Source organism: Carcharodon carcharias, chromosome 8 (assembly GCF_017639515.1).
Source record: "Carcharodon carcharias isolate sCarCar2 chromosome 8, sCarCar2.pri, whole genome shotgun sequence".
NCBI lineage: Eukaryota > Metazoa > Chordata > Chondrichthyes > Lamniformes > Lamnidae > Carcharodon > Carcharodon carcharias.
In genome coordinates, this window is record NC_054474.1 from 169,017,118 (window position 1) to 169,041,630 (window position 24,513).

Consider the following 24,513-nt stretch of genomic DNA (forward strand, 5'->3'; position numbering starts at 1 on the left):
TTAGAAGATTGATTAAAGTGCAAACTTGCTTCACTATTCTCTTCCAGCAAAACAATCTTGGTAGTTTTAAAATATGTTTCCCCAAACTCCCCTTGCAATATCTTTGCCTTTCTTCAGAATTCAATGGATCAATTGATCTACCTTCTTCAGTAAAATTCCCTTTGATACCAGACAAAGCTCAATGAAATTGTTCACAAACAATACAATGGTCACATTGAAAATTTGTATGACCTCTAGCAAATGAAGTTCACAGTATACCTTTCAGCAAATTATCCAACCACAATGGAGGTGGTGGCACAATGGTATTGTCACTGGACTGGTAATTCATAGACACTCTAGGGACCTGGGTTTGAATCCCACCACAGCAAACGGTGGAATTTGAATTCAATAAAAATCTGGACTTAAAACAATGATGACTATAAAAGCATTGCTGATTGTCATAAAAACCCATCTGGTTCATTGATGTCCTTTAGGGAAGGAAATCTGCCCTTCTTACCTGGTGTTACCAGGCCTACATATGACTGCAGACCTACAGCTATGCACAATAAATGCTGGCCCAGCCAGCAACACCCACATCCCATAAATAAATTTTAAAAAGCATATGGCATCAAATGAACATTTGTCTGAAATGGTACAATATTCTGATATATTTTTTTTTAAAGTACAATAACATAACGTATGGGTGTCATATCATTCAAACATTTTACACAGATACAGAAATAACTTACATTTCCAAAGTGATAATTGTTTTCACTACATTTAGGTCAACAAATTATTTTAACAATTAATTGATTTCATACTCTTAAATGAAGTCAATAAGAGAAAGGATAATACCTGTAGTCATCTTTTTTATTCCAGAAACAATATAGGAATCTTGTTTATTCCAGAAACGATGTAGGATGTAGCTTTATTTTATTAGGTTTTAAAATTTGCATAATCATAAGAGGACAAAACTTCAGCTTTCTGCATTAAGAATGAGTGGGAAAATTAAGTAAATAAAATGCTGTATATAATCAAACTTTCTTTGTATCCAATGAGTACACCCAATGGTTGGTGGTTACCAAGCACTTTTTATTTCAAAATTTTACTACTTCTGCAGACTGACTTGGCTTACAACTCTGCTTGTTCCACCTTGAAATGTTGCAGTGAGTTCTTGATCTCAATTGAGAAGGTAGTGGAATTGGGTCTATTGCTGCACTTTTGATAGGAGCCAATTCAAAAATGATACTTAGAACTGACCTGGAAGAGTTTGTTTGCCTGCCTTCAGGATTGAAAATTGGTATTTCACATTAACAACCTCAGAAACTGAAAGAAAACGATATAGAACAGTTGACACCTCAAGTTAGAACTTAAACACGTCCAAAAGAAAGGGAGTTCAACGCAGCCTAATGATTCACTTTTTGATTATGTTATGACTGTGCAGTTGGTACAGTTGAGTTATTTAAAAATCCCAGAAAGAAACTTTAAACAACTGTCATAACCTACAACATTAAGTGTTATGTTTGACGTGCAATTCTAACTTCAGAAATCAGACCACCAGTTCTCGAGGGGTTTTATATTAAGCTAAATGAAACATTTTATTAATTTACACAAATTAAATATATACACATGGCTACAAATTACGACGATCATAACTTTTAACAATTTCCCAAACTAATCTTCATTAAGGCAACAGCAACCCAAAGACTTAACCAAACACCAGGGCAAAGCATTTTCACCTTACAAACGCAAAATTAGGTTCGTTTCACTTGGGTTCCTGTGGAGACAGTTGGAGGCTAACAGCTGCTTTTGATCTCACATTGCCTCTGTCCTACACACACAAAATGGTCATCTTGTTATAACTAGCACAGCCCATTGAATGTAAATTCTCATTGTATCACCAGCCTCTTTGAACTCCACCTTTTAACAATAAAACCCCATTTATAATACCGATTTTATTAGCAATATAAACATATTGCTTGGTATCTGCTAGCTAGGTGGTAGTTTTCACCCCACTTCTTGAATGCTCTATTCAAAAATTGCAACTGCACGCTACCTCCCTGTTTACATCACAAAACTAGTACACATCAAAGCACCCAGACTAGCTGGCTTTAATCCAATTAAGACATACCCACAGACTAAACCTCTATTTTAAAAGAAAAATATTTTCCAATAATATTATATACATTAATAGCTTCATGACAATTATCAATCCATTTTATGTACTGTACATCTCCATTTTAAATGTAATTATTCTTCACCTTCACTAGGTATGAAGAAGAAATGCTATTTTTGACTATGGCCTATCATTGCAGTACAGTCTACTGTTTCTTATGATATGGGCATTAGTTTTAGTGAATCCGTGCAAAAACGTTACATCTTCTTTGATCAGCATGAGTAATGTGCGCTCCATAACTCCAGTGAATCATTGGTAAATCCTGTTTGAAAACATAACAAAAACAAAACATGAATCACCCACAGAATAAATTATGTGCATTGAAATTGTAATACTGGGATATCCAGTTTGAAAGATAGTTTAGAATTATGGTATTGCAAGGCCATTTTAAAGACATATACAATTCCACTAGTTTCAGTTGATGTATGATTTTCCTTCCCTACTCATTTCTTATTGAATTTGGTTGGAAGTGAACAAAACATTTGCTTTCAACAAATGCCTTTTTTCCTTTAATTTTAGTATAAGCCATATCAGAGAAGAAAAAGAAGATAAGGTTGTGCATCAAGGGACTATTCAGCCTACTCTTCCTTACCTTCAGCTGGTCATTAATGTTTAAGGGTTGTACAGATTATTTTTCATCTTTTTGTTCTGATCTAAACCATTTTTAGTCTACTTTAACAGTATCATTTACTGTGTGAGCTGTTTTTAATGAGTTTTTTGTTCAAAAAAGGGGCTAAAGGTAAGCCCAGCAACCACAGGCCAGTCAGTTTAACTTTGGTGGTGGGAAAACTTCTAGAAACAATAATTTGGTACAAAATTAATAGTCACACGGACAAATGCAGGTTAATTAAGGAAACCAGCACGGATTTCTTAAGAAATAAATTTAACTAACTTGCTGGAGCTTTTTGAAATGGTCAATGAGGGCAATGCTGTTGATGTAGTATACATGGACTCCCAAAAGGCGTTTAAGGTAGTGTCACAAAACAGATTGTTAGCAAAGTTATAGCTCAGGAATAAAAAGGACAATAGCAACATGGATATGGAATTGGCTGAGTGACAGGAAACAAAGAGTAGTGCTTAAGGGATGTTTTTTAGGCTAGAGGAAGGTTTGTAGTAGAGTTCCCCAGGGCTCAGTGTTGGGACCCTTGTTTTTCCTGATATATATTAATGTCCTGGAACTTGGTGTACAGGGCACAATTTCAAAGTTTGCGGACAGTACAAAACTTAGCAGCATTGTGAACTGTGAGGAGGATAGTGTAGAACTTCAAAAGGACATAGACAAGTGGGTGGAATATATGGTCAGGTGACAGATTAAGTTCAATGCAGAGAAATGTGAAGTGATTAATTTTAATAGGAAGAACATGGAGAGAGAATATAAAATGAAGGGTACAACTCTAAAGAGTTGCAGGGGCAGAACGACCTGGGTGTTTATGTGCATAAGTCATTACAGGTGGCAGGATATGTTGAGGGAGTGGTTAATAAAGCATACAGTATCCTGAGCTTTATTATTAAGGGCATAGAGTACAAAAGCAAGGAATTTATGTAGCATACAAGAGCAAGGAGATTATGTTGAACTTGTGTAATTCATTGGTTTGGCCTCAGCTAGAGTATTGTGTCCAGTTCTAGGCACCACACTTTAGGAAGGATGTGAAGGCATTAGAGAGGGTGCAGAAATGATTCACGAGAATGGTTCCAGAGATGAATAACTTCAGTTATGAAGATAGGCTGGAGAATCACAGAATCACAGTGCAGAAGAAGTCCTTCGGCCCATCGAGTCTGCACCAACACATGAAAAACACCTGACTTACCTACCTAATCCCATTTACCAGCACTTGGCCCATAGCCTTGAATGTTATGAGGTGCCAAGTGCTCATCCAGGTACTTTTTAAAGGATGTGAGGCAACCCGCCTCCACCACCCTCCCAGGCAGTGCATTCCAGACCGTCACCACCCTCTGGGTAAAAAGGTTTTTCCTCACATCCCCCCTAAACCTCCTGCCCCTCACCTTGAACTTATGTCCCCTTGTGACTGACCCTTCAACTATGGGGAACAGCTGCTCCCTATCAACCCTGTCCATGCCCCTCATAATCTTGTACACCTCCATCAGGTCGCCCCTCAGTCTGCTCTGCTCCAACAAAAACAATCCAAGTCTATCCAACCTCTCTTCATAACTTAAATGTTTCATCCCAGGCAACATCCTGGTGAATCTCCTCTGCACCCCCTCCAGTGCAATCACATCCTTTCTATAATGTGGCGACCAGAACTGCACACAGTACTCCAGCTGTGGCCTCACCAAGGTTCTATACAACTCCAACATGACCTCCCTACTTTTGTAATCTATGCCTCGATTGATAAAGGCAAGTGTCCCATATGCCTTTTTCACCACCCCACTAACATGCCCCTCCGCCTTCAGAGATCTATGGACACACACGCCAAGGTCCCTTTGTTCCTCAGAATGTCCTAGTGTCATGCCGTTCATTGAATACTTCCTTGTCAAATTACTCCTTCCAAAGTGTATCACCTCACACTTTTCAGGGTTAAATTCCATCTGCCACTTATCTGCCTATTTGACCATCCCGTCTATATCTTTCTGTAGCTCAAGACACTCAACCTCACTGTTAACCACCCGGCCAATCTTTGTGTCATCCACAAACTTACTAATCCTACCCCCCACATAGTCATCTATGTCGTTTATATAAATGACAAATAATAGGGCACCCGGCACAGATCCCTGTGGTACACCACTGGACACTGGCTTCCAGTCACTAAAGCATCCTCTTGTCATCACCCTCTGCCTCCTGCAACCAAGCCAATTTTGAATCCATCTTATCAAATTACCCTGTATCCCATGTGCATTTGCCTTCTTTATAAGTCTCCCATGTGGGACCTTGTCAAAGGCTTTGCTGAAATCCATATAAACGACATCAACTACACTACCCTCATCTACACACCTGGTCACTTCCTCAAAAAATTCAGTCAAATTTGTTAGGCATGACCTCCCTCTGACAAGGCCATGCTGACTATCCCTGATCAAACCTTGCCTCTCCAAGTGGAGATAGATTCTCTCCTTCAGAACTTACTCCAATAGTTTCCCTACAACTGATGTGAGACTCACTGGCCTGTAGTTTTCTGGCTTATCTCTACAACCTTTCTTAAATAGCAGAACCACATTCGTTGTTCTCCAGTCCCCTGGCACCACCCCCATGGCCAAAGAGGAATTAAAAATTTGGGTCAGAGCCCCTGCGATCTCCTCCCTTGTCTCCCTCAGCAGCCTGGGACACAAATCATCTGGACCTGAAGATTTGTCCACTTTTAACTGCCAATACCTTCAATACCTTGTCACTCACTATATCAATTTGTTTAAGAACCTCGCAGTCTCTCTCCCCGAGTTCAATACCTTCATCCTCATTCTGTTGGGTGAAGATGGATGTGAAGTATTTGTTCAACACTCTACCGATGTCCTCTAGCTCTACCCATAGATTGCCCAGTTGGTCCCTTATGGGCCCTACTCTTTCCCTGGTTATCCTCTTCCCATTGATATACTTATAGAATATCTTGGGATTTTCCCTACTTTTACCAGCCAGAGCTTTCTCATATACCCTCTTTGCTCTCTTAATTGCTTTCTCAAGCTCCACTCTGCACTGTCTGTACTCCACTAATGCCTCTGCTGATTTGCTTCCCTTGTACCTGCTAAAGGTCTCTCTTTTCCTTCTCATCGTAACGTGAATATCTCTGGTCTTCCATGGTTCTCTGGGCTTGTTACTCCTTCCTATCGCCCTAGAGGGAACATGTTGAGCCTGTACCCTCCCCATTTCCTTTTTGAACACCCCCCACTGTTACTCTGTAGATTTCCCAAGTAACTGTTCCCAGTCTACCTTGGCCAGATCCTGCCTTATTTTACTAAAATCCACTCTCCCCCAATTCAAAACATTTTTTTGCAACTTGTCGATTTCTTTGTCCATAACAAATGTAAACTGTACCATAGAATTACCTGGAAAAACTCAGCAGGTCTGGCAGCATCGGCGGAGAAGAAAAGAGTTGACGTTTCGAGTCCTCATGACCCTTCGACAGAACTTGAGTTCGAGTCCAAGAAAGAGTTGAAATATAAGCTGGTTTAAGGTGTGTGTGTGTGTGTGTGTGTGTGTGTTGGGGGGGGGGGGGGGGGTGGGGGGGCGGAGAGATAGAGAGACAGAGAGGTGGGGGGGGGTTTGGTTGTAGGGACAAACAAGCAGTGATAGAAGCAGATCATCAAAAGATGTCAACAACAATAGTACAATAGAACACATAGGTGTTAAAGTTAAAGTTGGTGATATTATCTAAACGAATGTGCTAATTAAGAATGGATGGTAGGGCACTCAAGGTATAGCTCTAGTGGGGTTTTTTTTTATAATGGAAATAGGTGGGAAAAGGAAAATCTTTATAATTTATTGGAAAAAAAAGGAAGGGGGAAACAGAAAGGGGGTGGGGATGGGGGAGGGAGCTCACGACCTAAAGTTGTTGAATTCAATATTCAGTCCGGAAGGCTGTAAAGTCCCTAGTCGGAAGATGAGGTGTTTCACTTGCATTTCCCCCAACTTAGTCTACTGCATTCGTTGCTCCCAATGTGGTCTCCTCTACATTGGAGAGACCAAACGTAAACTGGGCGACCGCTTTGCAGAACACCTGCGGTCTGTCCGCAAGAATAACCCAAACCTCCCTGTCGCTTGCCATTTTAACACTCCACCCTGCTCTCTTGCCCACATGTCTGTCCTTGGCTTGCTGCATTGTTCCAGTGAAGCCCAACGCAAACTGGAGGAACAACACCTCATCTTCCAACTAGGAACTTTACAGCCTTCCGGACTGAATATTGAATTCAACAACTTTAGGTCGTGAGCTCCCTCCCCCATCCCCACCCCCTTTCTGTTTCCCCCTTCCTTTTTTTTCCCAATAAATTATAAAGATTTTCCTTTTCCCACCTATTTCCATTATAAAAAAAAACTCCACTAGAGCTATACCTTGAGTGCCCTACCATCCATTCTTAATTAGCACATTCGTTTAGATAATATCACCAACTTTAACTTTAACACCTATGTGTTCTATTGTACTATTGTCGTTGACATCTTTTGATGATCTGCTTCTATCACTGCTTGTTTGTCCCTACAACCACACCCCCCCCCCCACCTCTCTGTCTCTCTATCTCTCCGCCCCCCCCACACACACACCTTAAACCAGCTTATATTTCAACTCTTTCTTGGACTCGAACTCAAGTTCTGTCGAAGGGTCATGAGGACTCGAAACGTCAACTCTTTTCTTCTCCGCCGATGCTGCCAGACCTGCTGAGTTTTTCCAGGTAATTCTATTTTTGTTTTGGATTTCCAGCATCTGCAGTTTTTTTGTTTTTATCTCTGTGTTTAATTGACTGCCACTGCTCTTCAAGAAATGCCTACCTCCTTGAAGAAGTTCTGTTCCTCTCTGCGACAAGATTTCCGTATCTCTCTGTTGTCTTGCTCACCTTCCTTGCTTTCCATTTCCCTCCTAGTGTTTGACAAGGTGTTTACTAAAACCCGCTTTCACAGCCATATCTCCTTTCTCAGTGACTGTCTCCGTCTCCAACTTACCCCACGTGGATTTCAACTGAAATTCCACCCCTCATGTTTCGAACCCACCCAGGATTACAGGTATCTCCGGGACATAAAACGTTTCTCAGACTGCTGTTCCCGTCACATTCTGAAATCCACTCTCAGTGCCATGCGCCGCCATATGAACACACTCGACCTCTCCCTCCAGCAGCACCGCCGTACCCTTTTTCAAAGCTGCGCGTGCCCCCAGTTTCATTTTATCCTTCGGCTCATCCGATGCCTCAACAAGAAACTTTTTCTCTTTCTCTCAAGTGCTAAGGAACGCAAGCTCCAACAACTCATCGACACCAACACCCATCTAGGACCCTCCACCCCTGCCTGTCCCTCCGTCCCCACCCTTTCTTCCAATCCCAGCCCCAGCCGTGTATTCACTATACCCCCTGACCTTCCCCTCTCCGATGCTGAACGTTCAGTGCTCAGCAAAGGACTTAGTTTCATACCCTTACGCCCTCACCTCAATGAATTTTGGGCTCGGCATGATACTGAACTCTTCTTCTGCCGTCTTCGTCTCCGGGCTCACTTCTTTGGGCAGGAGTCCTCTCCCAGTTCAACGGATCCTTTTACCCATCGCCATTATTCTCCCTCCACCTGGACCCCTCCCTCTGGATTCTTACCTTCTCTCGATCTTTTCATTGAGAACTGTTGGCGTGACATTAGTCGTCTCAATTTCTCTGCTCCTCTCACCCATTCTTACCTGTCTCTCTCTGAACTTACTGCACTCCATTCTCTCAGGTCCAACCCTGACATTGTCATCAAACCCGCTGACAAGGGTGGTGCTGTTGTTGTCTGGCGCACTGACCTCTACCTCGCGGAGGTTGAGCGTCAACTCGCAGACACTTCCTCCTACCTCTCCCTGGACCATGACCCCACCACTGAACATCAAGCCATTGTTTCCAGGACTGTCACTGACCTCATCTCCTCTGGGGATCTCCCTCCCACAGCTTCCAACCTGATAGTCGCCCAACCTCGGACGGCCCGCTTCTATCTCCTACCCAAAATCCACAAACAGAACTGCCCCGGTAGACCGATCGTCTCAGCTTGCTCCTGCCCCATGAAACTCATTTCTCGTTATCTTGACTCCCTTCTCTCTCCCCTTGTCCAGTCCCTTCCCACCTACATCCGTGATTCCTCTGACACCTTACGTCACATCAACAATTTCCAGTTCCCTGGCCCCAACCGCTTCCTCTTCACCATGGACGTCCAATCCCTCTACACCTCCATCCCCCACCAGGATGGTCTGAGGGCCCTTAGCTTCTTCCTCGAACAGAGGCCTGAACAATCCCCATCCACCACTACTCTCCTCCGTCTGGCTGAACTTGTTCTCACGCTGAACAATTTCTCCTTCAACTCCTCTCACTTCCTCCAAATAAAAGGTGTGGCTCTGGGTACCCGCATGGGCCCCAGCTATGCCTGTCTCTTTATGGGGTATGTGCAACATTCCTTGTTGCAGTCCTACTCCGGCCCCCTTCCACAACTCTTTCTCCGGTACATCGATGATTACTTCGGTGCCGCTTCATGCTCTCGTCGGGACTTGGAATAATTTATTAATTTTGCTTCCAATCTCCACCCCTCCATCATTTTCACGTGGTCCATCTCTGACATTTCCCTTCCCTTCCTTGACCTCTCTGTCTCAATCTCTGGTGATAGATTGTCCACCAATATCCATTACAAACCCACCGACTCCCACAGCTATCTCGACTACGGCTCCTCACACCCCGCTTCCTGTAAGGACTCCATCCCATTCTCTCAGTTCCTTCGCCTCCATCGCATCTGTTCCGATGATGCTACATTCAAAAACAGTTCCTCTGACATGTCCTCCTTCTTCCTTAACCGAGGTTTTCCACCCACGGTCGTTGACAGGGCCCTCAAACGTGTCCGGCCCATCTCCCGCGCATCCGCCCTCACGCCTTCTCCTCCCTCCCAGAAACATGATAGGGTCCCCCTTGTCCTCACTTATCACCCCACCAGCCTCCGCATTCAAAGGATCATCCTCCGCCATTTCCGCCAACTCCAGCATGATGCCACCACCAAACACATCTTCCCTTCACCCCCCCTTATCGGCATTCCGTAGGGATCATTCCCTCCGGGACACCCTGGTCCACTCCTCCATCACCCCCTACTCCTCAAACCCCTCCTATGGCACCACCCCATGCCCACACAAAAGATGCAACACCTGCCCCTTCACTTCCTCTCTCCTCACCGTCCAAGGACCCAAACACTCCTTTCAAGTGAAGCAGCATTTCACTTGCATTTCCCCCAACTTAGTCTACTGCATTCGTTGCTCCCAATGTGGTCTCCTCTACATTGGAGAGACCAAACGTAAACTGGGCGACCGCTTTGCAGAACACCTGCAGTCTGTCCGCAAGAATGACCCAAACCTCCCTGTCGCTTGCCATTTTAACACTCCACCCTGCTCTCTTGCCCACGTGTCTGTCCTTGGCTTGCTGCATTGTTCCAGTGAAGCCCAACACAAACTGGAGGAACAACACCTCATCTTCCGACTAGGGACTTTACAGCCTTCTGGACTGAATATTGAATTCAACAACTTTAGGTCGTGAGCTCCCTCCCCCATCCCCAACCCCTTTCTGTTTCCCCCTTCCTTTTTTTTTTCCAATAAATTATAAAGATTTTCCTTTTCCCACCTATTTCCATTATAAAAAAAAACTCCACTAGAGCTATACCTTGAGTGCCCTACCATCCATTCTTAATTAGCACATTCGTTTAGCTAATATCACCAACTTTAACTTTAACACCTATGTGTTCTATTGTACTATTGTCGTTGACATCTTTTGATGATCTGCTTCTATCACTGCTTGTTTGTCCCTACAACCACACCCCCCCACCACCCCCCTCCCCCCTCCACCTCTCTGTCTCTCTATCTCTCCGCCCCCCCCACACACACACCTTAAACCAGCTTATATTTCAACTCTTTCTTGGATTCGAACTCAAGTTCTGTCGAAGGGTCATGAGGACTCGAAACGTCAACTCTTTTCTTCTCCGCCGATGCTGCCAGACCTGCTGAGTTTTTCCAGGTAATTCTATTTTTGTTTTGGATTTCCAGCAACCGCAGTTTTTTTGTTTTTAAACTGTACCATGTTGTGGTTGCTATCGCTAAAATGCTCCCCCACCACTACCTCAGCCACCTGTCCGGCTTCATTCCCCAGAATTAGGTCCAGCAATGCACCATCCCTTGTTGGACCCTCTACATATTGACCTAAAAAGTTCTCCTGTATAAATTTCAAGAAATCCACTCCATCCAAGCCCTTAACACAATGTCTATCCCAATTAATGTTGGGAAAGTTGAAATCACCTAATATAATTACCCTATTGTTATTGTTTTTACACACCTCCACAAATTGCGCACATATTTGCTCCTCAATTTCCCGCTGACTATCTGGGGGTCCATAATAAACAGCTAATAATGTGGTTGCCCCTTTTTTATTCCTAAGCTCTACCCACAATTCGATGCCCCCTCCAAGATATCATCTCTCCTTAATGCAGTAACTGACTCCTTAATTAATAATGCAACACCTCCTCCTCTTTTACCCCCTACCCTGCATCGCCTGAAGATTCTATAACCCAGAATGTTGAGCTGTCAATCCTGCCCCTCCCTCAACCACGTCTCAGTGATGGCTACTACATCACAATTCCACGTGTCAATCCTCACCCTTAACTCATCCGTTTTACCTGTAATACTCCTGGCATTAAAGTCGAGGCCATCCAGTCTTGCCTTAATCCCTTGAAGCTTATTGCAGCTGTACTCCCTCTGACTTGATTGTTTTACTGTATTTTGATGTGTCCCTATTCTGCTAACATTCTGTGTCCCTTCCCCCTGCCGAATTAGTTTAAACTCCTCCTAGCAGCACTAGCAAACCCACCTGCAAGGATGTTAGTCCCGCTCTGGTTCAGATGTAGACCGTCCCGCTTGTACAGGTCCCACCTTCTCCAGAAACGGTCCCAGTGATCCAGGAATCTAAAACCCTCCTTCCTGCACCAACTCTTAAATCACGTATTCATCTGCACTATTCTCCTATTTCTGAGCTCGCTAGCATGCGGCACTGGGAGTAATCCAGATATTACAACCCAAGAGGTCTTGCTCTTTAATCTACTCCCTAACTCCCTGAATTCTTGATGCAAGACCTCATGCCTCTTTCTACCTATGTGATTGGTACCTACATGTACCATGACATCTGCCTTATCACCCTCCCCCTTCAGGATGCCCTGCAGCCGTTCAGTGGCACCAGGGAGGCAACATACCATCCTGGAATCACATTGACAGCCACAGTAGCGCCTATCTGTTCCCCTGACTATAGAATCCCCTATTACTATTTCTCTTCCTCCCCTCCTGTATCGACAGGCTGCTTGTGGTGCCAGAAGCTTGGCTCTGTCCACACTCCCTGGAGGAACCAGCGCCCTCATCAGCCTCCAAGACTGCATACCGATTTGTGAGCTGGACCCCAGGGGACTCCTGAACTACCTCCCTGTTTCTCTAGGACTGCCTGGTGGTCACCCATTCCCTTCCTGCCTCAAGTCCCTTCATCTGTGGTGTGACCACCTCTCTAAAAGTGCTATCCATGATGCTCTCAGACTCCCGGATGCTGCACAGTGTCCCCAGCCGCCGTTCCAGCTCTGAAACCCGAGCTTCCAGGAGCTGCAGCTGGACACACTTCCTGCACACATGCTGGTCCCAGGCACTAGAAATGTCCCCGGCTTCCCACATGGAGCACGAGGAGTACACCACGGCTTTGAGCTCTCCTGCCATGACTTATCCCTTTAAATTAAACCTTTTAAGTCAATTACTCTAGGGCCCTTCTTTCCTGATCCTCGTTACTGTAGAATATACAAACTATAAACTACAAAAAGACCTTAAACTATAAGCGATTAAAGTAGTAAGTACCTTACCCACTACTTACCAGTGATTCCTTTCCCTTGTAACCTCTACTGCTGCAGCAGGGCAAGACCCACACTCTGAAGATTTAAGAAGTTGGATAGCAAGGAAAAAATGCAGAAGTTAGGACTGTTTTCCTCAGAGAAAAGAAGGTTGAGAGGAGATTTGATAGAGGTATTCAAAATCATGAGGGGTCTGGACAGAGTAGATAGGGAGAAATTGTTCTCACTTGTGAAAGGAACAAGAACAAAAAGGCCCAGATTGAAAGTAAAAAAAATAAAAACAAAAAACTGCAGATGCTGGAAATCCAAAATAAAAACAGAATTACCTGGAAAAACTCAGCAGGTCTGGCAGCATCGGCGGAGAAGAAAAGAGTTGACGTTTCGAGTCTTCATGACCCTTCGACAGAACTAGGTGAATCCCAGGAAGGGGTGAAATATAAGCAGCTTAACATAACACATAAGACCATACATAACACATAACCATAACCATACATAACACATAACATAACACATAAGACCATAACACATAAGACCATAAGGCATAGGAGCAGAAATTAGGCCATTCGGCCCATCGAGTCTGCTCCGCCATTCAATCATGGCTGATAAGTTTCTCAACCCCATTCTCCACGTAACCTTTGATTCCCCCTTCCCAATCAAGAACCTATCCGTCTCGGTCTTAAATGCACTAAGACAATCCAAAAGCCAAGTCACACTCCCCCAGCAAATGCACTGGAGTGTTAGCCTGGATGTTTGGGCTCAAGCCTCTGGTTTGAGGTTTGGCACCCACGACCTCCTAATTGGGGGGGGGGGGGGGGTGTGAGTGCGCGACCAATTCAGCCATGACTGACACAAAACGGGAGGACTTGTGAATGTGACCGGAATGTTGTCTTCCTTTCTTTCTCTTTGTTGGGAAAATGGAAACTTGGATACGTGCCAGTTTTTTTTTTGCACGCTAACAGTGTAGTTAGTGCTGGAGAGAAGAGGGAATTTCAGGTTTGGTGGAGGCTGGGGAGGGGGGGGGGGTTGGGGGTAGCAGAGGGAAGTTGTTCATTCATCCGTGATGATGGTTACAATTACTTTCTGGGTTCGTCATATTGCAATTCCAAAGCCTTCGGGTGGGGAAAAAGGAATAATTTGCAACGCTTTGCGGAACGCAAAAGAACAATAAATAAATAGCTGATTTTATAACATTTTATGAACGACGCAGAAGCGCTCGCCCCTCACTCAATAGCGCTACACCGACACTCGCCGCCGATTGGCTAAAGGTTTCCGAGCCCACACACCCTCCCCCCCCCCCCCACCGAACCCCTTGCACCCGAACCGTCAGCCAGAGCCAACCAAAACCCGAGGGAGCCTGCTGCTCCCCGCCCACCCTCCGTGACGTCACGAGACCGACGTCCACCCAGCCCCAATGGGAGAGCGGGGCGCCGGGAAGTGGGCGGGAACGGCTGGGTGGGCGCGAGACCCAATGGCTGCGCCGGAGACGGGGACTGGGAGGCGGGGCCCGCCGCGGCGCCTCGAAGCGAGTGTGAGCCGCGCGTAGTAAAAGGCGGCTGGGGAGGGAGGGAGGGAGGAGGAAGGTGGTGGTGGTGGTGGTGGTGGGGGGGGGGCGCCGGCTTTGGAGTCGGTGACAGTTACTCTCAGGTGCGGTGGCCGATGGCGGTGAGGATCGAAGCGAAATAAACGGCGGCGGCGGCGGCGGCGGCGGAGTGCAGCGACCCCGCGGCGGGGTGGAGAGAGGAGGAGGAGGAGGAGGAGGAGGGTGAGAGGGTAAAAAAAAACACGAACGAGTGGGACCCGAGCAGGGGGAAGGAAGGGGGGGGAGTCGGCGTGAGGATCCCAGGAAGGGAGGGGGTAACGGCGATCGGTCGGCTCGAGAAGCTTCCCGTATTCGAAGCTTGGATGCAACCCCCCCCCCCACCCCCTGCGGAGTTAGGCCGTGTACTCCCGGAGGATTGAATTGGGAAGGGAAGGGGAGCGGGAGAAGGTAAGCTCGGGGAACGGCGGTTACTGATGTTGTGGGGCGCGAGCCCCTGCCCCGCCCCTTTGCCCCCGCCCCCCGCGCGCGCGCGCGGGGGACTGTGACAGCAGGTGGACATGTTGTCGGCTGTGGCGCTGCCTCGTTGCAAGAAGCACCTCAGTCAAAAAAAAGGGGTGGGGGGAGGGGAGGGGAGGGGGGCTTTGAATGTGCGGTACAGCCGCCGCTTTTTTTTTTTCATTGCAGTTATCCCATTGCTTTGTGTGTGTGTGTGTGTATAGAATATCTATGCTAAATGTCCTGATGATCACGGTGAGTTCAACCCTATAAGGGGCAGGGGGGGACTGGGGGGACGGGGGACTGGGGGTGGGGGTGGGGGTGGGAAGGAAACAAGGGGGTTGAAAATTTGGAAAGGCTCAAGCCGTGTCCTGCCCACCAGGGCATTGGCACCGTTTTCGCGGGGTTCGGCTGCTCGCCTCGGGACGCGGCAGCCAGATCACGGTTCCGGGGTTTCCTCGGCCCCAAAGGCTGGGCGGACTCAGGTGTTCACCGAGCGGCCGGTTCGCCTGCGGCTGAGAGCGGCCCTCGTGCTGACAGCTATCACTGTCACAGAGGAGGAAAAAGATTGCATTCGTATGTCGCCTGTCTCGACCCCGGGAGTTCCAAAGCGCTGTGCAGCCAGTCAGAAAAAAAAAAACTATTATCACCACTGCTGTAATGCGGTGAAACGCAGTCGCCAGTTTCTGCATAGTAAAGTCTCATGTGTGACAAGTGACATTTGTTTTAGTATGGTTGAAGTTTAACGGTTGGTGTGGACATTAGGAGAGCATCCCTGCGCTGCTTTGATTGGTGTCACCTCCACCTGAACAAGCAGATGGGCTCCCCTGGTTTAATGTCTCATCTCAGGGGCTCCTAGTCTGGATTATCTGTGCAAGTCTCTCGAGTGGGGCTTGAACCTATGACCTCCTTGATTTAAAGGCAAGAGTGAGTCGCACCTGACATCTAGACACATTATTCTCACACTGCTCCTCTACCCTGCTTTCCTTTATGATTCTCCTTTAAAGCCTACTACTGACCAAGCTTCTGGTCAACAGACCATATTAATATCTCCTGTGGCTCAGTATCAGATTTTCATAATTGCTCTTGTAATGTTTTAAATTTGCATGAAAATACAATGTACACATATCTTCTCTTTGCTTCACCCACCCATTGCTGCTGGGAGCAATGGAAATGTAATTAATTGTATATTATGAGAGATCAGCTGTAGATCTGCGACGACTGATGAAATGAATATGGGCTTTTCTTTAAGACCCCCGTGGACATAATTGTCCAATATTGGATTGAAGGGAAAAACAGACAGTGAGATTGCTAAGAATTAATGCCTTTTCCCATTTTCTAGTTTTCAGTGACATATGAATATTTTCATTGAAAAAAAATAGCAACTGACAGTTCCTCATGAACCTCGGCTGTGGCTCAGTTTATAGTACTGTTTTCTCTGAATCACAAGTTTATGGGTTTAAGTCCCACACCAGGGCTGGACCATAAAAATCAAGGCTGACATTCCAGTGCGGAACTGAGGGAGGGTTGCACAATAGGAGGTGCCATCTTTCAGATGAGATGCTAAATCAGTGTTGTGTCTGCTCTCCCTTAAAACCGATGTCCTGTCTACTCTCCCTCAAGTGTACATAAAAGATCAATGGCAGTATTTCCAGGAAAAGCAAGGAGTTATCCTTGGTGAATATTCATCCCTCAATCAACATCTCAGAAACAAGTTATCTGGTTGTTATCATATTACTGGTCTTTGGGACCTTGCTATGCGGAAATTGGCTGCTGCGTTTCGTTGCATTACGGTGTGATAATTAAAAAAAAAAGTACTTAATTGATTGCAGACTGCTTTGGGACATCCTGCGGTTGAGGAAGGTGATTTATAAATGCAAACTCTTCTGCACTATTATGTTATGCTGTGCACAAACTGGCAGTCACATTTCTTACTTTACAATGGTCGCTATACTGCAGAAGTATTTCATTGGCTGTAAAACATTTTTGGGATGTCATGTGGTCACGAAAGGTGTTCTATAAATGCAAGTCTTTTTATTTCCACACAGTGAATGCATTTTCTGATGTGCTTGAAGTGTAAATTCAGCAGTGGCATATTCTTGCATAAGGTCATGTAATCTTATAGTGCAGGAATGTGGCCCAACATGCATAGAACAGCTTTTTGAAAGAACTGTTCATTTGTCTTACATCCCAGCTCTTTCTCCATAGACCTGGTTTTTTTCTTTTCCACATATATATCCAGTTGCTATTTGATATATACTATTGAATTTGCTTCCACCACCCTTTCTGGCTGTGTATTCCAGATCATCATAACACTTCTTTAAAAAGAAAAATCTCCTTATTCTCCTTTCTGGTTCTTTCGAAAGTTATCTTAAATAGGTATCCATTGCTTATTGACCCACCTGGTAGTGGAAACCATTTCTCATCAACGAAATTCAGCCAAGGTTCCTGTTCTGACTGCTGTGTGTGAACAGTGAATGCAGACTAGGTTGGTCTTTGCTGTGTTGATCCCATTGGTCAAATAGACTGTCACTGAACTACCACTGGTTAGAGATCGAGGATGGCAGTAGCTGTGAAGCAGTACTGCAGCATGATCTATAGTCTTTGAGACAGAATGGGTAAGGAGAGAATACTTTGAAAAAGGGAGAAGTTCAGGAAGCCTGTTTGTGTGCACCAGATGTGAAGTATGCATTGTGTTTCATGATAAAGTTGTTCCCAAACATTGAACATGTAATTGGAAGTATTGAGCAAATAAGTGGCACTCATGCAGTTGAAGGGACGGGGAAGTTGAAGGGCAAGCAGTGAGGGTATTCCTTGTGCCTTTTAATGTTTGGTCATAGAACAGCATTGGAAGGTGCTCTCAGGTGATTGCAACTCATGGTCAGGAGGGTTGGTGAAAATAAAACCTAGCATGGAGGAATAATGGCAGAGGGTATAAAAAAATAATCATGCTTAGAATATTTCTGTCACATTTTGAGGTTTTAAAAAGTCTGCTGGCCCAGATCTTCTGGTTTTTGGATGATTGGAGACTGGAAGTACCCCAGAAGATGTGCTATGGGACCCCTCAGAAGTACAAACGCAAGGGCTGCATGGAAATTGCGCAGGAAGTTTGAACTTCAGATGGGCAATTTCCCTGCTCCCCAGGATCCTCCAAAAAAGTGTCTAACTCTGAGTTAGAGTTGAAGACTTTGGCTTGTTCCGACTTACTTACCTGGGTAGTTATCCAGGAAATGTTAGACAGAAAAATCCTAGTCTAACTCCTGCATAACTATACAACTGACCCCCAATCACTCACATTGAACCGTCCCCTACTCTCCTGACCTGACCTTGCTTGCTCCCGCCAGCTGAATCATCACCCCCATCTTTGGATCCAACCTCCCAACCTGATTCACCTCTGACCTGACAACCGCTCCTGACCTGACCCCACCCACCCTGCCACCTTACTCAACGATCCAACGCCTAGAAGAAGCAGTTCCATTTCAGGTACACTGTGCATTCCTGGCAAGGCCGCGATTGGACGTCCTGATCAGAAATGCGGGACTCTGGCATGGTGCAGAAAAATAGGAGTGGAGTGGCAATCTGACGGTGATTTCCACTCCTTGGAAAATGCAGGCCACTTATTTTGAAATTGACCGTGCATTGAGCAGGAGTAATCAACAGATTTTAATGTACACTGTCAATTGGCAATGCTTTTCAATTATAAATTTGCACTCAATTATATCTGAGCTTTCTTGATATTTGCTATATTTTAAGACCGTAAGACATAGGAGCAGAAATTAGGCCATTCGGTCCATCGAGTCTGCTCTGCCATTCAATCATGGCTGATAAGTTTCTCAACCCCATTCTCCCGCCTTCTCCCCGTAACCTTTGATCCCCATACAAATCAAGAACCTATCTATCTTGGTCTTAAATACACTGAATGACCTGGCCTCCACAGCCTTCCATAGATTCACCACTCTCTGGCTAAAGAAGTTTCTCCTCATCTCTGTTCTAAAAGGTCTTCCCTTTTACTTGTACAAATTACTTTTCTAAATATGCTATTTGTAACCAAATTAACAATGACTCACCAATAGGGTTATAGTGGTTTTGATTTATATATTGTTGAGTAGTGTGCTACATCGCAGAAATTCGGTTCAGACAATTTACTTTCCATTTTCTTGTCCAGGGTTAGGGTATTTCTATTGCATTTTTCACATACACTGATTTTGGAAGTGTGATTCAGATAGGGCATTGTCATTGCCAAGATTTTCCTCTGATTTTTGATAGTTGCTCAGAAATGATTTTTTTTCATTTATGGGTTGTAGGCTAGCATTTATTGCCTATCTGTAATTGCCCTTGAGAAGGTGGTAGTGAGCTGTTGCCTTGAACAACTGTAGTTCATGTGGTGTAGGTATACTCAGTGATGTTTGGGAGGGAGTTTCAAGATTTTGACCCAGTGTCAGTGAAGGAATGGTGATATATTTCCAAGTCAAGTTGGTGAGTGGCTCAGAAGGGAACATCCAGGTGGTGGTGTTTCCATGCGTCTGCTGCCCACTTCCTTCTAGATAGTAGCAGTTCTGGATTTGGAAGGTGCTGTCTAAGGAGGCTTGTTGAGTTCCTGCAGTGCATCTTGTAGATGGTACACACTGCTGCCACAGGCTTCTTTGTGCTGGATGGTGTCAAGCTTCTTGAGTGTTATTGGAGCTGCACTCATCCAGGCAAGTGAAGAGCATTCCATCACACTCCTGACTTATGCCATGTAGATGGATTTTAAAAAAATTGAATCAAATAGCTGAAGTCAGTGCTATACTGGTGTCAAATATTGGATATTTTGAGTCATGCAATGACGATTGATTCAGCTAATGCATCACTAATTTGGGGGATGGCCTTTTAGCTGATTCTCAACCATAATTGCCTAGTTATGGATTTTGAATATTGTCCAATAATTTCCTGTGGAAAGTGCAGAGTTTTATCAATTTGTTAGTGTTGAAGAATCATGATTTACTGCAGATTGTCAGAATTACATGACAGATTTGTACAAAAGTTAACTCTTTCAAATCCTTGTTCATTTGATCACATTCATATTTGTTTCCAAAAGTTATAATTTTTAAATGAAAACTCTTCCCCTTTGTGCCTTTTTGCCCAGAAAATTATCTGAACTTGTTTTATAGAGAATTGAGTGAGCTAGTGCACTCTGTACATTTAACTTCTAATGTGTTGTGGATAATTTAAGTGTGAGTATTTTAATTTTATCAAAATTTGCAAAACAATTGGAATTGATCAGCAAGGAAAGTGTACTTAAGAGTAATTTAAAGTATACTTCAGTAGCCATGGCTGGTATTGTCTTTGATTTGTAATAAAAATCAACAGATCTGAGTTTAGCTTTTGACAAAAGTATGTTTTGTTTAGCTTAACTTTGGTGCTGAGAATTATTCTGAACTAAATGAAGCAATGAAGAATCATATTGTATGTTATGAATAACAGTTCTGTGGTATGTAAGAAAGATGTAGTAGATAGCTGTTTGAGCAACACAATTGAGCAAATATCCATTGTATATTGTGGCATTGTTGGACAGCTGAATTCATGTCATATCAGCGCCTGATGTGCTTTAAGAAATGTTTGGCCCTTGATTGATCCTAATATAACTTGACATTGGTTCATTGTGTATCTTGATGAATGCAATCTAATGTAAAAAATATGAGGAAACTGGAGAAACAGATGTGAACAGCATTCAGTGGAGAGAACAGATAATTACAGCATTTGATATGCAGATTCTTCATCACTCCAGATTTTGACTAATCAGCTAAGTGTTTCCAGCTTTTTTGATTTTTATTTCTAATGTAAGTATGATTTAGCTTTACAGTTCCCCAGCCCCCCTCACCCACCCAGAACTTTAGCCACAAACCTAAAAGTAGGGCTTATTTTCAAAGGATCTTTCTGGAAATATTTCAAATTTAGTTAAGACCAACATAAGTAATCTTAAAGCAGCTATTATATTTAAAAGTTCTATACAATGAAAATATGATTTTCATTTATATGAAATGATTCATTCTTCAGGGTGTATAATTACAAGAATTCAGTGGAACCTCAGCATTAGACATCTTGGAATCTGAGCTGTAACTGATATGTCAGTAATGAACCTCTGGATTAGTACCCAGGGGGTTGATGAAGTGTAACTGAAGTGTCAGTAATATAACATTGATCTTGATCTCTCTCTTTCTCTGTTTCTCTCTCTCATGCTTTATTGGTCAAAGAAGCTGCCACGTAGAAGAAATAGGTCACAGATTCTCCTGATTTGGACGGAGTTGGCTGATAGTAACTGTAACAGCTGATCTTGATGCCCTTAAGTTAATGAGGAGATACTACTATCACAGTTCCTGCTCCTGAATGCTGTTCAGTGACCTGCCCCTCCACCATCCCCCAACCTGTGTTTTTGTGTTGAGTGAAGACACGACTGGGTGAAATACTGTCCACAGTTGAAAAGCCCAGCAGTCAGTTAATGTTTAGGGACACACATTGGCAATAGATAATGGATGAGGGGTGGGATCCATGGTCCTTCACCACAGCAAAAGTTCTCACCTTCAAGAAAGAGGTTTAAAAACAAAAAGAATTATAAAATGAGATATATGAAGACTAAAATTGAGTGATTTCTGTAAAACATAATTTTAGCAACAGTAAATGTTTGTAGCAAACATTAAATCGCATTACTGTAAGAGCTTAGAAATTCAAGAATGTGAATCTTGTAACATAGATGCTCAGTTACTGAAGTGTGTAGCAGAGTTTGTGTTGCACTGTTAAATCAGACAGCAAAGCCCTATCAATGTAGATAACTTAGTATCACCCATTTAAAGCACATTTTTGCGTGGTTACTGTGCAAGCTCAGTCTTTTATATAACAAACTGCCGCTTCCCTCTCCAGAGCCTCCAGCTTGCTACTTCCATCTCCTGAACCCTTTGTTGCTTCCTGCTTACTGCCCCTCCCCGGAGCCCATGCTGCTGGAGGGAGTGTGGGAGGGAAGTGTGAGTAAAAGTGAGTATTTGACATTGTGCAAATGTTGAGCTAAGTAATTTAATTACAGGAGGAAAATGTAGTTTTGTCTGCTTTCAATCCTTGGTATTTAAAGGTGCATTATTAGTGAAATGTGTAGGTATATATATAAGCCATCCCTGGTTGAAAGTGTGGGTAACGTTCAGTGAAGATGCCCCTTACCAGTACAGTTTTGAAAGTGGCCACCAGGAGGTGTATCAAATCTCTGGATAACTGATGGTATTTCTTTCAATTGCAAGACCAGAGTTCAGGAGTAAATATTTGAAGTTTTATTTTGTTGTTCAAGGAGCAGAACAGATTGAATTCCTGTGGAATCGTAATCAGGTTTATGAGCATGGAATCAGGTATAAGTAAAGTTAGCTAGTTTCAAAATAATAAAAATGTACAGTTTCAGTTTAACCTAAACAAGTAAACAAGGCAATCAAACCACAGCTAAAATCACAATAATGAAAGCTCTGAATACAAATCAGAATATTTAGCTGGTTTTATCTGTTTAAAATTTAGTAGATCTAGATCACATAGTAGATCTAGATATCGTAGACAGACTCTGAGGCACTGGACAGTAGCATTGCTTAAGGCTATTCAGCCTAGAAATAAAAATGAAGTTGGGAAGAACAGATCATCCTTGGGTGGGGTGGTGGGGCAGAATTAATACACATTAGGCTTGATCAAAATTGTATAAACTAGTGTTTGTATTTAAATAAAAAGTGAACGTTAGTGCAGCATGTTGGTCCCAAGATAGCACACCACCAGAGCAGATTGCTTGTGGTTTTTCCACATAGCAAGTATGAATGAGAGATGCATGTTAAATGGGAGTACCAATAGAGTATCTCTTTTTATTCCACTTAAGATGCACACTTGAATTGCTTAATAGGATGTGAGCTACAAATTTGGGTCTGCTTGGATTCAGTGGAGTCTGTTCCTCCTATAAGTCGATCTCTCCCTTTTGCATGCTGGAATTGACTCTCACTGTCTGTTATCTACTTGTAAGATGTCACAACTGAAGCATATAACAATACCCTCTTGTAACTGGAACCAGAAATTCTTGTTTTTCCCCACGTGCTTAAATAATTCCCGAGGTGAGCTGAGAAAACACTTGCTAAGACTAGGCCAGCAATAAATTCTTAGCTTTTTCATAGCCATTGAACAGTGAGCCAGAGCAATAGTAAAGATTGGACTTGCATAATTCAATTTGTGTATCTTGTTTTCATGTCAAAATGTAAAATAATAGGTATACTTGCCCGCCACAGTGATCCTATTGCTTGACTTTACCAGATTGACTCCTAACTATTCTCTTTTCAGTCTACATAAAGCAGAAAGCTGTAAGGACAGCTTTTAAGGCTTGACTGAATTCAAATACACCTGCCTCTTTTGTATTTTCATCTGAGTTCACCACCTGAGAGAAGACCATGCAAGATACTCTAGCAGAATGGGTTGATTTGTTTATCAGTTACCAAGATAAGCTAACTAATTGTTTCTTGTTTCGTCTTTGGGGAAAATTGGCATTTTAACCACCACCACTCACGCATGCCTTTTTTAAACTTGTGTGATTACACCTTTTTAAAATGTAGCTTTTTTTCACCAAACCTGTTCTGTGCATAATTGATCAAAAAATCCAGAGATGCTTCATTTGATCAATTTTCTTATTGACAGAACTTGTCCCTTGAGCAATCAATTAAGTGTTTAATGTCTAATCACAAGTTAAAAGAATAGATGAGTTTTAACTTGCTAATTATTAATCCCTCACTTAGTCTGAAGTTGGTTAATCATACAATTGCATAAAATTGTACATGTACAATTAATTCAAATCCATAAATTCAAAAGCAATATGAATGTATACAGATTGAGCACTTGACTTGAGAAACAACCATTTTTGTTTAAGATTTGTTTTCATATATGTTTCCTAATAAACAAAGTAGATCCAATGTTAGCTCATTCTGCATAAGTGAAAGCTTGCTATTTATATCGGTAGAACAATCAGCATAACATGGCATGAAACAATACTTCAGTCTTTTGATTATCAGCTACCATCTGAAAGTGAGACAAGTAAAATCCATTTATTTGTGAAGCCCAGTATGGTGAGGAAAGTTAAAGCCTACTATTGCTTATCCAGCCTTATGGTATAAGGTAAAACAAAAATAAAAACAGAATTACCTGGAAAAACTCAGCAGGTCTGGCAGCATCGGCGGAGAAGAAAAGAGTTGACGTTTCGAGTCCTCATGACCCTTCACTGCTTATCAAATTAGATTGTTAAATTACCCAACCTTGTCATAGGGCAGGATAAAAATGGACTCATCTTGAAGGGTTATGTCATTTGAAACTACTGATGTTACTGTCTTCTAACATTGCAGATCACGTGTTGCCATTTGGTTAGTAGAATACTAATTTGTAACTGCATAGAACACTGATGACTCTTTCTGAACTGAGGAAAAATATGCTGGATCTGAATAAAGTAGTATTTCTATAGATGTAGAATTATTTGAATTGATTTGACTGAAATCATTCATGTGCCCAATAAAGCTGAACTACACAAACAGTTTAGGTCAACAAAGCTTTTCCTCCCAAGATTTTATTGATCATCATTGGAGTAAATTCTTTGGCTGTTTTTCTGATACAGATACTATCCTGAGGGTGTAATTTGTAAAATTAGACTTGTGTCTTGCCAACCTCCATGAGACTGGTGGTTTCATCTTCCAATGAGTGGATGTATGTGGGGAACTCCTGCTTTTATCCTCCACTTCTCCCTCCCAGATCAATTTTAAAAAAAACACGGTAAAGTTAGTGAGGATT

At 43.3% G+C, this 24,513-nt stretch overlaps 1 protein-coding gene across 3 annotated transcripts in view; it reads left to right on the plus strand.

Annotated features, from left to right (window-relative positions):
* The first annotated feature begins 14,526 nt into the window (after nt 1-14,526).
* scai (suppressor of cancer cell invasion) overlaps nt 14,527-24,513 on the plus strand; it is a 138,486-nt gene continuing 128,499 nt past the window's right edge. For 2 of the 3 annotated variants that reach the window (XR_005943846.1, XM_041194118.1), the window contains exon 1: nt 14,929-14,952. Coding sequence is in view for 1 of the 3 variants with exons in the window: in XM_041194118.1 (XP_041050052.1) it covers nt 14,929-14,952 (24 nt within the window). In the remaining 2 variants the exon portion in view is untranslated. Of the gene's footprint in view, nt 14,650-14,928; nt 14,953-24,513 lie in introns of those variants that run through there. The other variant, XM_041194119.1, reaches the window with a different exon arrangement.